Source organism: Styela clava, chromosome 9 (genome assembly GCF_964204865.1).
Source record: "Styela clava chromosome 9, kaStyClav1.hap1.2, whole genome shotgun sequence".
NCBI classification, from domain to species: Eukaryota; Metazoa; Chordata; class Ascidiacea; order Stolidobranchia; family Styelidae; genus Styela; species Styela clava.
Window position 1 is genome coordinate 17413798 of NC_135258.1, and position 13432 is coordinate 17427229.

The 13432-nt window shown below is 36.0% G+C and overlaps 2 protein-coding genes across 2 annotated transcripts; both read left to right on the top strand.

The window, feature by feature from the left end:
• The first annotated feature begins 7531 nt into the window (after positions 1–7531).
• On the top strand, positions 7532–10147 carry LOC120339051 (uncharacterized). The gene has a single exon (XM_039407095.2). The coding sequence runs from the start codon at positions 7568–7570 to the stop codon at positions 8990–8992; it is 1425 nt and encodes a 474-aa protein (XP_039263029.2). The 5' UTR covers positions 7532–7567; the 3' UTR covers positions 8993–10147.
• Positions 10148–10378: 231 nt separating this feature from the next.
• Positions 10379–13404, top strand: LOC144427401 (uncharacterized). The gene is made up of 3 exons (XM_078116583.1): positions 10379–11752; positions 11827–12012; positions 12256–13404. The coding sequence occupies exons 1-3, from the start codon at positions 10379–10381 to the stop codon at positions 13402–13404; spliced, it is 2709 nt and encodes a 902-aa protein (XP_077972709.1).
• The last annotated feature ends 28 nt before the right edge of the window (positions 13405–13432 follow it).

Sequence of the window (13432 nt, forward strand, 5' to 3'; positions counted from 1 at the left end):
AACAAATACATTTCAAAAACAGAATTTTATTTACAGTGTTACAAAAACAAAGTGGAAAACAATGAGCCTCGTGTTAAATTTGATCGGAATCTCATGAAAATCCTTTTTTGGCTGAAACATTGAAATTAGATTTTAGTTTGGTTGTGGCAATTGTCGAAACAGATTTTTTGTTACGATTCATCAAACCGAAAGTATTTTCACTCTCTCGCGTTCAAAATTAGTCATAAATAATTTAGGCATAAAACTGCACGAATTTGGGTGCAGGGCAGGGTTGCAGCAACAGTTTATTATAGAAACCATCAAGAAACGATAGACGAAAGAACACGAGAGTGCGTAAGCCATGAACGAAAAAGAACATTAAGAGAGCGTAAGGGGGCTTAACAAAACTTTGACGGCACTAAATTGAAACTCAAGGCTGAGGGTGATTTGGCCCGCGGGCTGTAGTTTGCCTATGTCAGGGCCGTAGACAATAAAATTATCAAGAAATGATTTATTCAAGCTATCGAAGTATTTTATCTGGCTAATGCACCTATTGTCTATTGGTCTTAATAAAAATTGGTAAATTATTGGACATCCCGGGAAATGTGGAATGTGTTATGAACATGAGTTTAATGATTCTAATTGATAAGATAACGCGCTTTGAAAATAGGGGAAATGAGGATAATGATCACAATACACATAATGATATGATTAGTTCTAGCGATGGTATCCATCCTGTGATGTTAATTGAGATGGATAAATCGTATGTAATATTATGCACACTGTAGCAAAAGGGAGAGCGGGTTGTTTATACATAATAATCTGAATTACCTCATGATATGTCATTAAATATGAATCTCATTTTCTATAGAGCATTCCATAAATGTTCAATTTTGGACCCACTTCTGATGGCATTGTAATGAACTTTATTGAGGATCATTAAAAATCTATAAACTTTGCGTTTAGAACTACTATATTGTACTGAGGTATAACTACTAGTTGAAACATGAAATTGCATGAAATCCGAAGCTTTGTCTTTACATCATTCGCCCATGAGGGTGAATTGGACACAACTGAAATTGAGTTGATTGCTGTCCATGTTCTCGATGTGTTTAAAAAGCCATCAACCGACGGAGTAATCCAGATGCCAAGAATTTACGATAAGTTGCTGCTTCGATTAAATTCCGATCAAAAAAAGAATTTTTCACAAAGCAATTCAAAAAGTATAGTTGAGAACTTTTTAAAATTGCAAGCTGTACCTATTTGTTTTGTTTGGCGTAAGTCTGCGGAATGTGATATTTCAATGCTTATGAAATATTTTGGGGAAATCAGTAATGCAGAAAATATATACCAGGTGAACTTTGAAGAAATCGAACGTGTAATTTCTTGTGTACGTAAAGAGTATAGCCTCGAACAAGCCTTCACGCAGAACAAAACAAACGTGATGTCAAGTGCAACTGTTTTAGCTAAAGCTTGTTTTGTCATCTCCATCTACGAGGAATTCAAAAATTTTACGTGTCGATCAGTGTGCGAAAATCAGGAGGAAGATTCTAAAAACGATCAAAAAGCTGGAGTTGATAATTCGCTTGTAGAAGAAATTGTAGACAATGTAGATGGCCAAGAAAGTTCAGAAATGGCAACCTATGTCATATTCGACCTAGAAACTACTGACCTGCGAGATCGGAAAATCACAGAAATTTATATGGCTGCCGTTGCGAGATGCCATCTTGGTGTCATTGAAGATGTGAATCCATATTCAGTGATACAGGATAAGATTCGAATATTAGTCGACCCCCAAAGACCTGTCGAACCAGTAGCAGTAGACCTAACTGGCTTAACATGGGACGATCTTGTGCTACGTCAGAAACGACCGTGGAGTTTGCTCACGAATACACTGGTTGCTAATTTTTTGAAACGACAGAAACAACCATTGTGTATACTTGCTTATAACGGAAATAGCTTTGACTTGAATGTGTTAAAAATGCATATAGGTCCTATGTCCGTCGAGAAATATTTCTCTCCATACTTCAGCGCAGACGTAATGGTTGGAATGAGTCGTCTTTTGAAGGAAGACGGCGTAAAATTGAAAAACAGAAAATTGGATAACATGTTCAAACATTTGGTTGGGAAATTTGAAATCCAAGAGCGGCATTCAGCTGAAGGAGATGTAAATGCTACAATAGCCATATTGCAGAAATCGCCAGGAGATATTCTGCAATGGTTTGATCAATATAACGTGCCTTTTAACGGACGCTCTTTTACTCGACCTCAGCGGAAGAAAAAGAAGAAAGTGGATAAATCAGATAAAAACGAAAAAGAAAACGTCACACCACCCCTAAAAAAGAGAAAAAGAAAAAAAGAGAAGGCATTGTCAACTAATTTTGAAACAAATAATCAGAATGAGTCGTCACCTCCAACGTCATAAACACAAGTTTCACCTTCTCAATCTCCGACGTTGAAGATTTGTTAAAGCAAATAATTTTATGCTTATCTGCTACAAATCTGTATCTACATGATTCTAATGGTTCTATTACATTTGAACCCACGTACATTTGAACCCGTAATTTTAACCCACGACAATTGCACCTGCATACTATTGCACCTAAGGGAATTTTTTTTTTTGGGTATTTGAAACCATACTAACCCTAACCCATGGATTTTAGCACTCTCATATAGAATGAACCCGCGGATATACGGTTGCAAATGTATGGGTTCAAATGTACGGTCACCGATTCTAATCCTTGCAGTTATTTTGACCGACGTTTATTCAATCATTTTTAATCATGCTGTAATCACCATATCACCTTGTTGTAAATTCTTAACAATGAAGTTCCTATACAAATTAGGGATTGCAGTTAGAAACCATGGTGCAAAAACCATATAACTAACAAACGAAAAATATAATGTTCGTATTCTGTAATTAATTATCATGTGACTGAAGATTTGTTTTATTCTGAATAAGTTCAATTGTTGAATTGCTATATTGTTGAATTGTTTCACTGCCAAACTAAATGCGACGAAAATAAAGCAAAAATAAAATGTTGTTCAATATATTTTTAAAATAATCTGAGATAGATTAGTTTAGGGTAATTTTTTGATGGAAATCTATTCATCTTTGTTAAATTTGCATGTTCCCTTTGTTTCGAAGTCAGTCACTGGTGGGTGACTCATTTAAAACTTTGATTCGTATACGCAAATGCATGCATGCATTCACATGTTCCGTGTTTGGACGATCAGTGAATGGCGCTGGGTGAAAACTTGAGCAAGAGGGAATATTCAAAACATATTGTAGGTAAAAGAAAGTGTCCGTGCAGCGCAGCCAAGTTACATGAGCTATACGACGTATGACGTAACAAATTGAATATGACATCCGGTAGCTTGTGTATAATAAAAGGTAGAGACAGATTCCAAGGTATCTCGGGTGAAAAGAGTTGTAAACTAGTGAATTGCAATAATTTTGTAGATCGTATAAAAAAGCTTGAACATTTAGCATAGAATCAGCTGATAACCTCGTTATATTTGGCGTTCCGATAGCTGTGCATTAGATTTAGGTAAAGCGTGTCACGTTGTTCTTATCATGTAATCATATATGTTACATTCTTGTATCATTATAGAGCAATGGTTTTTGCATATAATTGTAGTATTTTAAAACATCAACGCTTTTGTTTTAGCATACAAGAAACACAACGGTGATCTTACTCAATTTGACAATCCATTCCATTTTAAGGCTCTGATCTCGTTATCATTTTTTTTCTTCCCTGGTGCGCTTATATGGTCTTTAATAATTTAGCTATCAATCTTCACAAATCAGGAAAACAAAAAGGGAGGCAGTAACAGACTATCAGGAACAAACTATCACGGGAAACGATAAACCAAATTACATGACAAGAATGCGTAAGCTATGAACAAATATTAACGTTAGGAGAGCGTTGTGGAAACCTAATAAAACTTTGTAGGCACTAAAATAATAGGCTGCGTGTGGCCGCCAACAACGAGCGTACCATGCGAATAAAAGAGTTGCGAAAATCACATCGTAGAATCGAGTGAAAAAACGTAGTAAAGTTTTGGTAACGTTCCCATAACATGAAAGTCTGTGGCAAGCTAAAATAAAAAACTTACACAAACAGCGACCATAATCTAACAAGCCTATTGCACCATACAAATTTTGATAACAACAACTATGTAGCGTATGAGGAAATGGTTAAAATTATAAATTTATGGCAGCATCATGCGGGCCATATTAAATTCCCCATCAAGCTGGATTTATTCCGCGGCCAGTAGTTTGCCCAGCATGTTATAGCTATAACGAGCTATTAAAACCATCTACATTGTCTACAATTTCTTCTACAGGCGAATTATCAATTCTAGTATTTTGATCGGTTTCAGAAAATTCTTCCTAATTTTCGCACAATGATCAACACGCAAAAAGTTCGACTTCCTCGTACATTGAGACGACAAAACAAGCTTTAGCAAGTTTAGCAAAACAAGCTTTTAGAAAATTTCCTTTCCTGTTCGGAATTTAATTAAAGCAGCAACTTATCGTAAATTCTTGGCATCTGGATTACTCCGTCGGTTGGTGGCTTTTAAATACATCGAGAACATGGACAGCAATCAACTCAATTTCAGTTGTGTCTGATTGACTTTCACGAGCGAATGATGTAAAAGTATTATCTTCTCAGTGCCAACAAGAAGAAGATTCGGAGCCGATAAGACATTTTCTATCTGGCACAGAGACAGCGTTTCGATAGTTATGCATTAGATAAATGCAAAGCGTCTCACGTGATTTTATCATGCCGCCAGGGCCTTGGAGGTGTGCCCCGAATTTTCACAAAATTCCTTGGATTATATATCACAATAATTAACACTGCAACATGAACTTTATTATATTGCAATCAGCAATGGGCGTAGTCTGATATCACACATAAATAGAGTGACCCAAAAAACGGCACCCAGTCCCTTAGGAACATATTGTATGGGTTCAATTTTTTTTGGTCACGCTGTATAAATATTTATTATTCTATGTCCACCGATAGGTGATGCAACACTTCTCTGACAGAAATTAAAACCTACAAACAATAAAGACTTGTTACAAATGACCAGCGAAATCTTGTTTACTGCCGAAACGCATGATATTTACAAATGAGGTGTTTATAAAACTGATTTGTAATAAGTGTGCCGCGACTTTTTATTCTTGTTGTTACTGCGCCCAGAGCTAAAAAAGTTTGGGAACCCCTGCTTTATAGCAATGGTAGGCAAGATTTTTGAACCAGAGGCAAAGAATTTTGCCCACCCAGACTGGCGGACCATGTAAGTGTGACGTAAATGATTTCTGTTATTGTGGGGACGAATATTGTAGTATTTCAAAACAGCAACGCTTTTTAGCATACAAGACGTAAAGCCGTTGATTTAACTTCTGTTAAAAATATTTGACAATGCTTTCCTGTTTAGAGGCTTTGCTCTCGCTATTTTTTTTCTCAATTTTTTCTCTTTCCTGGTTTACTCATGTCGACAAAAATGAGTCTTTTATAATTTAGCTATCAATCTTCGCGAATTAATGTACAGAAAAGGGATGCAGCAACAGATAATGACGTTAAGAGGACTTAATAAAACTTTGTCGACACTAAAATAATACTCGAGTGAGCGAGAAAACGTAAAATTTTGTTAATGTCCCCATAACATGAACGCGTTGCAACCTAAAATACACGTTGCAACCTAAAATACAACTAACACAGACTGCGATCATAATCTAACAAGCTTATTGAACCATTCAAAGTTTAGTAACAACATATATATATGTAGTGTATGCGGTATTGGTTATAAGTAGAAATTAATGGCAACATCAGGCGGGCCATATTAAATCCCGCAACGGGCCAAATGTGGCCCGCGGGTCGAAGTTTGCTCGCATGCTAACTATAAAGCTATAATAAGCAATATAAATAGATTCGTCTTGATTTTCTAAAATTGGAAAACTTGTTGATAGTGAGTTGGATACAAAAAAAACAACAAGATCAATTAGATACCCCATATCTGAAGTCTCAAACTTATCTTTACTTATAGTATACCTAAGTGTGCATTTTGGATAATTTGGCATTGCGAGATAATCGTCATAGGTAGGCTACTGACAGATTCACTCACTCTTTGCAATACAATTGTGTGTGTGCGTGTGTTATGCAAATTGCGGCCGTTCGGATGCGACCGGGAACGTTCGGATCACTCATATGTAATTGTGTTTTAGATGTGCGGATTGTTACACAATTACATAATATTATTTCATTATTGTTCAGTGTGGCATTTCTATAAGCTCACTCGCATGGCATATCAAGTTTTCTTATAATCTTGAATTTAGTCGTATTTGTGTTTTTGGCAATGCATGAATATTTCTCGGTATAGTTGCAACAAAATTTCTATGTAACATTTCATATGTCAACTTATAATAGTGCACCACTTCACAACCGCGACTTCAAAAAATCTATTAATATTTCCAGTTCTTATAAGTGTTGCCCTGTTCTTTTTCTGATCCGTGTACGCATAAATCGATTTACTTGGAAGTTATTGCCCAATTTTGTATCGTGTATGTATATTTTATTCGGATATTTGACTGTTGGTGAGCGCGCGTATTTTTTACGTTTTTAACGTTGTCTTTAAGTCATGCTCGTCCATCGGGTCCTCGTCCTGCATATTTTCGTCCGTTTGTTGTTGTTTTGTTTTATGCCAGAGTGACCAAAAATGAAATTGATTGAATTGATTGATTGCAATGAGTTCGATGTGCATAACCGAGTGATGTCTGTTTACATTGTGGTTTGGAAGAGGTAGTTCACGAGGACGTAGACACTTTAAGTATCAGGAAATGATTCATTTTAGCTACAGTAACAGCTATCGAAGATGCTTATCTGACTGATACACCTATTGTCTACTGATATCAATTAAGATTGGTGAATTAATAAACATTTCGGGAAATATGGAATGTGTAATAAACATCTAGTTTAATGATTCTAATCAAGACTGCTAGATTGGTATGCAATAAGATAAGCGCTTTGAAAATAGGGGAAGTGGGGATGATGGTCACAATAAACATCATGATTAGGTTTAGCGATAGTATATATTCAGTGGTGTTAATTGAAGTAATCCAGTGATGCTATTTGAGGTAAATAAAAATAATATTGTAATCACTGCAGAAAATGCAAAGCGGTTATTCATTTCAATATCAAAACTTCAATGTTTACATTTAGGCCCCCCGTTCTATTGCCGAATTGCGAGACACTATATTACAGCTTGTATACAAATATAAATACAATGTTCTGCTGTGCGAGCAGTCAGTCAAGGTTGGGACTGCGCCAGAAGTAGACAGACTTCAGCTGTCAACCATTAAAAAGAACGATTTCCAGGCAGTTGATTAGAATTGCTTCACGTCAATTTATCTACATATTTTGATGTCATGACTCTAACTAAAACTATATCTGTCAGCGTTTTGTGACTGAGGCACATTTTTGATGGCGTTGTAATGAACTATATTGAGCATCACTAAATACCGTCTATAAACCTTACGTTTAGAAATATTATATACTGAGTAATAAATATTAATTGAAACATGAAATTGTGCGAAATCAGAAGCTTTGTTTTTACATCATTTGCTCGTGAAAGTCAACCAGACACAACGGAAATTGAGTTGATTGCTGTCCATTTTCTCGATGTGTTTAAAAAGCCATCAACCGACGGAGTAATCCAGATGCCAAGAATTTACGATAAGTTGCTGCTTCGTATAAATTACGATCAAGAAAAAGAATTTTTACGAAGCAATTCAAGAAATTTATTTGAGAACTTCTTAAAATTACAAGCTGTACCTATTTGTTTTGTTTGGCGTAAGTTTGTGGAAAGTGATATTTCAATGCTTATGAAATATTTTGGTGAAATCGGTAATGCAGAAAATATATACCAGGTGAATTTTGAAGAAGTCGCTCGTGTAATTTCTTCTGTACATAAAGAGAATAGCATCAAACAAGTCTTCACACAAATCAAAACAAACGCTATGTCAAGTGCAACTGTTTTAGCTAAAGCTTGTTTTGTCGTCTCCATGTACAAAGAATTCAAAAATTTCAAGTGCCGATCATCGTGCGAAAATCAGGAGGAAGATTCTAAAAGCGATCAAAAAGCTAGAGTTGATAATCCGCTTGTAGATCAGATAATAGACAGTGTAGATGGCCAAGAATGTTCAGAAATGGCAACCTATGTCATATTCGACCTAGAAACTACTGACCTGCGAGACCGCAAAATCACAGAAATTTATATGGCTGCCGTTGCGAGATGCCATCTTGGTGTCACTGAGGATGTGAATCCATATTCAGTGATACAAGATAAGATTCGAATATCTGTCGACCCCAAAAGAACTGTCGAACCAGTAGCAGTAGATCTAACTGGCTTAACACGAAAGGATCTCTTGCTACGTCAGAAACTACCGTGGAGTTCGCTCACAAACACACTGGTTGCTGATTTTTTGAAAAGACAGACACAACCATTGTGTATTCTTGCTTTCAATGGAAATAGATTTGATTTCAAAGTGTTGAAAATGCATATAGGTTCTATGTCCGTCGAGAAAAAGTTCTCTCGATATTTCAGCGCAGACGTAATGACTGGAACGAGTCGCCTCTTGATGGAAAACGGCGTAAAATTAGAAAATAAAAAATTGGATACCATGTTCAAACATTTGGTTGGGGAATTTGAAATCCAAGAGCGTCATTCAGCTGAAGGAGATGTAAATGCCACAATAGCGTTATTACAGAGATCGCCAGGGGATATTCTTCAATGGTTTGATCAATATAAGGTACCTTTCAACGGGCGTTCTTTTACACCGCCCCAGCGGAAGAAAAAGAAGAAAGTGAAAAAATCAGATGAAAACGAAAAAGAAAAAGTCACATCAACCCTGAAAAAGAAAGAAAGAAAAAGAAAAAATAAGAAGGCACTGTCAACTAATTTTGTAACAAATAATCAGAATGAGTCGTCAGCTTCAACGTCATAAACAAAAGTTACACCTTCTCAATCTCGACGTTGAAGATATGTTGAAGCAAATATATTTATCCTTATCTGCTACAAATCTGTATCTGCATGATTCTAATCTTTTCAGTTGTTTAGACATTTATTCAATCATTTTTAATCATGCTGTAACCATATCATCTTGTTGTAAATCCTAAATAATGAAGTTCCTGTACAAATTATAGATTGCACTTCGAAACCATGACATAAAGACCAGGGAACTAACAAACGAATAATATAAATGTTCGTATTCTAGAATTAATTATCATGCCACTTAAAAGTTCCTTGTATTCCGAATAAGTTCAAATGTTAAGTTGCTTTATTGTTAAATTGTTTCACTGCCAAGCCAAATTTGACGAAAATAATGCAAAAATAAAAGGTTTATATTTTTGAAATAATCTGAGTTAGATTAGTTTTGAAAATATATTTTGATGGAAATCGATTTATCTTTGTTAAATTTGTCTGTTCACTTTATTTCGAAGTCAGTCACCGGTGGGTGACTCAATTCGAAACTTCGATTTGTATATACCCGTATGCGTGCATTCACCACATGCTCCCGTGTTTGAACGATTAGCAAATTGCTAGTATGGGTATACAATATCCCGTTACTAACTTACTAGCAAAATAATTATAGGATTTTGTGGGTTCCATAAATTTGTAAGCATGCAAAGTAGAGAAATCAAGTCAGAGCTACGTAATTCTTCAGACTCACAAATTATTCTGTCTTAGATATCTGAGAAATCACGGATATATCCTTCGACAATTTGTTGTTGCTAAAAGTGCTTGTGGAGACTGCGTCTCGCGTGCATGATTTAAATTTGAATACCCCACAAGTCTTTCCTAATTTATCCGCTTGACGCGTTATGTGCAAAAAGTTTTCAAATGGAAAACCGGTTTGACCATAAGCTATTCTGTATATTGCTTGACAACATTACTGGTGATGCACTAATTGTATCCAAAGTCGTACTTACCACCTCATTGCATGCCAATGAGTGTTACTGTCATACAATAGGTATAATATTGTATTATTGTTATGCTCTAATGACTTTTCATGCGTGCCCTATTTTCTTTATGTATGTTGTGGCGCATGAATATCTTGTTTACAGGGTGTCTTCGTTTTCGATGTTCTAGGAGTAACACGTAAATTTGATGCTGTGCTGTGTTAGAAGTAAATGTGAATACTTAATATATGAGCTGATTGTTGGTGTGGATGGTTGGGAAGTAAGGTGCCTCAATAATAATAATTATAGTTGCCATCAACAAGGAGAACTATAACATGGTGTCAGAAGTGGGATTATAATTTACTTCCGTGAAAACCAACGCTGGATTAAAACTTCGTACCGGTAAGCCTATTTTGCCTTAACAAAGCATAATGGCGGATAAATTTAAAACACCGGAGATGGACTGGACGAGTGCAGGCAATATGCATAAGCGGTTTAAGTTGTTCAAACAGAAGTGCGACCTTATCTTCGACGGGCCACTTGCTGATAAACCGGAAGCCTACAAGGTGAGAATGTTATTACTCTGGATCAATGATAAAGGTCTTGAAATTTACAATACATCTGTTTGGACAGAGGAGGGTGATAACATGAAGTTGGCAAGAGTATTGGAAAAGCTTGAAGCCTATACTAAACCGCAAAGTAACCAGATACTAGTTCGTTTTCAATTGCGAAGTTTGAAACAAGGTGACACATCTCTAGAAGAGTTTGTCACAAAAGCACGATCTCTCATTGATGAAAGTGGTTATGCTGCAACTGCAGTAGATGAAACACTACGAGATACATTGGTTTTTGGTTTAAAATCTGACAAAGTGCGTAAGGATGCAATTGCTTTGGGTAATATGTTAACATTCAAACAAATTTATGATCTTGCTAAAACAGAGGAAAGTACCAAAGCACAAATGGAGATTATTACAACAAATAACACAACCAATGATTTACATGCAATGAAGAGACAACCAGCATATAGAAAATCCAACAACAAGTCAGTGTTTCAAAGACACAGTAAGCCAGGCATGAAGGATGAAAATAAGTCCATTGCAGATAGATGTCAAAAATGCGGTGGAAGACACTACAGATATGATGATTGCCCTGCAGCAGGAGTACGATGTAATCACTGTGGGCGAATCGGGCACTTCAAAAGAGTTTGCCGCATAATGCAAAGAGAAAGACATAAGCTACACGAAGTAGTGGATAAATTTGATAGCTATTACATTGATGATGGTGGATCAAGCGAAGACGAAACAGGGAATATTGGGTGCATAAGCTCAAATAAGTTGCATAGACAACACAGTATAGTGAATGGTATGATTTCACAAAGCGGATCAGTCCCTGTCAAAGAGAAAATATTTGTCCGAGTGAAGTTGAATGACAAATTCAATGTAAAACTAAAAATTGATACAGGAGCAGATATATGTACAATCACGAGAGATGATTTACGACGCTTGGATATAAAGCTCCATGTAAAAGACAATAGCTGCATACTACATAAGTATGGCGGTGGAAGAATAAAAACATTTGGACAAGCAAAGATAAAAATTACTTTCAATGGAAAATCAATGTGGATTAATTTCATTATAGTTGAAGGTAATGGAAGCCCATCAGTTCTTGGATGCAAACAGTCGCAAGAATTGGGTGTAATAACAGTAAATATCCATGATATTGAGAGCGGAAAGAGAAAAAAGGGAATCCGTGTAATACAGAAAATTCTCGTCAAGAAGCTGCTGAGAAAGGAATTCTCACGAAAAGTAAATTGCTTGATGAATATAAGGATTGTTTTGACAAGATTGGTCGTTTTCCACATGATAGATACCACATTCAGTTAAAAGATAATGCACAACCAGTTGTACATCCACCTCGAACAGTGCCTGTACACATTTTACCTTTGTACAAAAAGGAGTTGGAAAATATGATTGCAAATGATGTGGTAGAACAAGTTACACAGCCTACTGACTGGGTAAACTCAATTGTGTGCAACGTCACAAAGACAAGTGATGGAAAACAAAAGGTACGCCTATGCTTAGACCCAAAGGACCTAAATAAAAATATAAAGAGGGAACATTATTACAGTCGAACAATCGATGAAATCTTGCCAAAATTGCATGCGAAGAAATATTTCTCTGTTGTCGATACAAAAAAGGGATTTTGGCATGTAGAGCTAGACGACGAGTCAAGTCTACTACGCACATTCAATACACCTTTTGGAAGACATAGATTTAAGCGACTCGCATTTGGCACATGTGTTTCCTAGGATATATTCCAAAAGAAGCTGGATGATATATTTCAAAATATCCCCAATGTGACTGGTATAGCCGACGATATAATCGTGTATGGTGAAACACCAGAAGAACATGACAAATCATTCATAAAAATGTTGAATGAATGCAGAAAAAATAATATTGGACTGAATAGTGAGAAATTGCAGTTCAAGCAGAGAAAAGTTGAATTCTATGGACATTCCTTGTCAGATAAAGGAATACAACCATCTGAGGATAAATTGAGAGTGATAAAGAATATAAAATCACCGGAAAATGCAAAGGAATTGCTCCCCATCCTCGGAATGATAACATATCTCAACAGATTTTCAACGAAAATTGCAGAATTATCAGCACCGCTGAGAAGATTAACAAAGAAAAGTGTACAATTTGTTTGGGAGTCTGAACATCAACATGGTTTAGATAGAATAAAAGTTGAACTTTGTGCAGTGAGAATTTTATCATATTATGACCCTAACCCAAACACAACTACAATTTTGCAATGTGATGCAAGTTTAAAAGGTCTTGGGGCCTGGATTAGACAAATTGATTGCAATGGTGAAGAAAATATAGTTGCAATGGGATCAAGAGCACTCACAGATGCTGAAAGCAGATATTCTAACATAGAAAGAGAATGTTTAGCAGTTGCTTATGGTCTGGAGAAATTTGAATATTATCTATATGGACGACATGTAATTGTTGAAACAGATCACTCTCCACTAGAACAAATATTCAAGAAAAATATTGTTGACGCTCCAGCAAGACTGCAACGGTTATTGCTAAAATGTTTAAAATTTGATGTCACAATCAAGTACAAGCAAGGAATAAAAATACCTGTTGCTGATGCATTGTCAAGAGTGATTGAAAATGAAAAAGAGAAGAATAGCGAGCAATATAAAATACACTTCATGGCAAGTGAAGCACCACCAATAAATTTGGAAGTTATAAAACAAGCGACAGATGAAGACATGGTATGTAACAAGTTGAAAAAAATTATTTACAAGGGTTGGCCTGATCAAAGAAAACAATGTCCACAAGAGTTATGGGACTATTGGAACTTTCGATGTGATTTAGTTCTTGAAAATGGCCTCATTGTCAAAGGAAATCGAATAGTTGTACCTAGCAAGCTAAGGTCACAAGTTTAGAATGCTCTTCACAGTGGACATCAAGGTG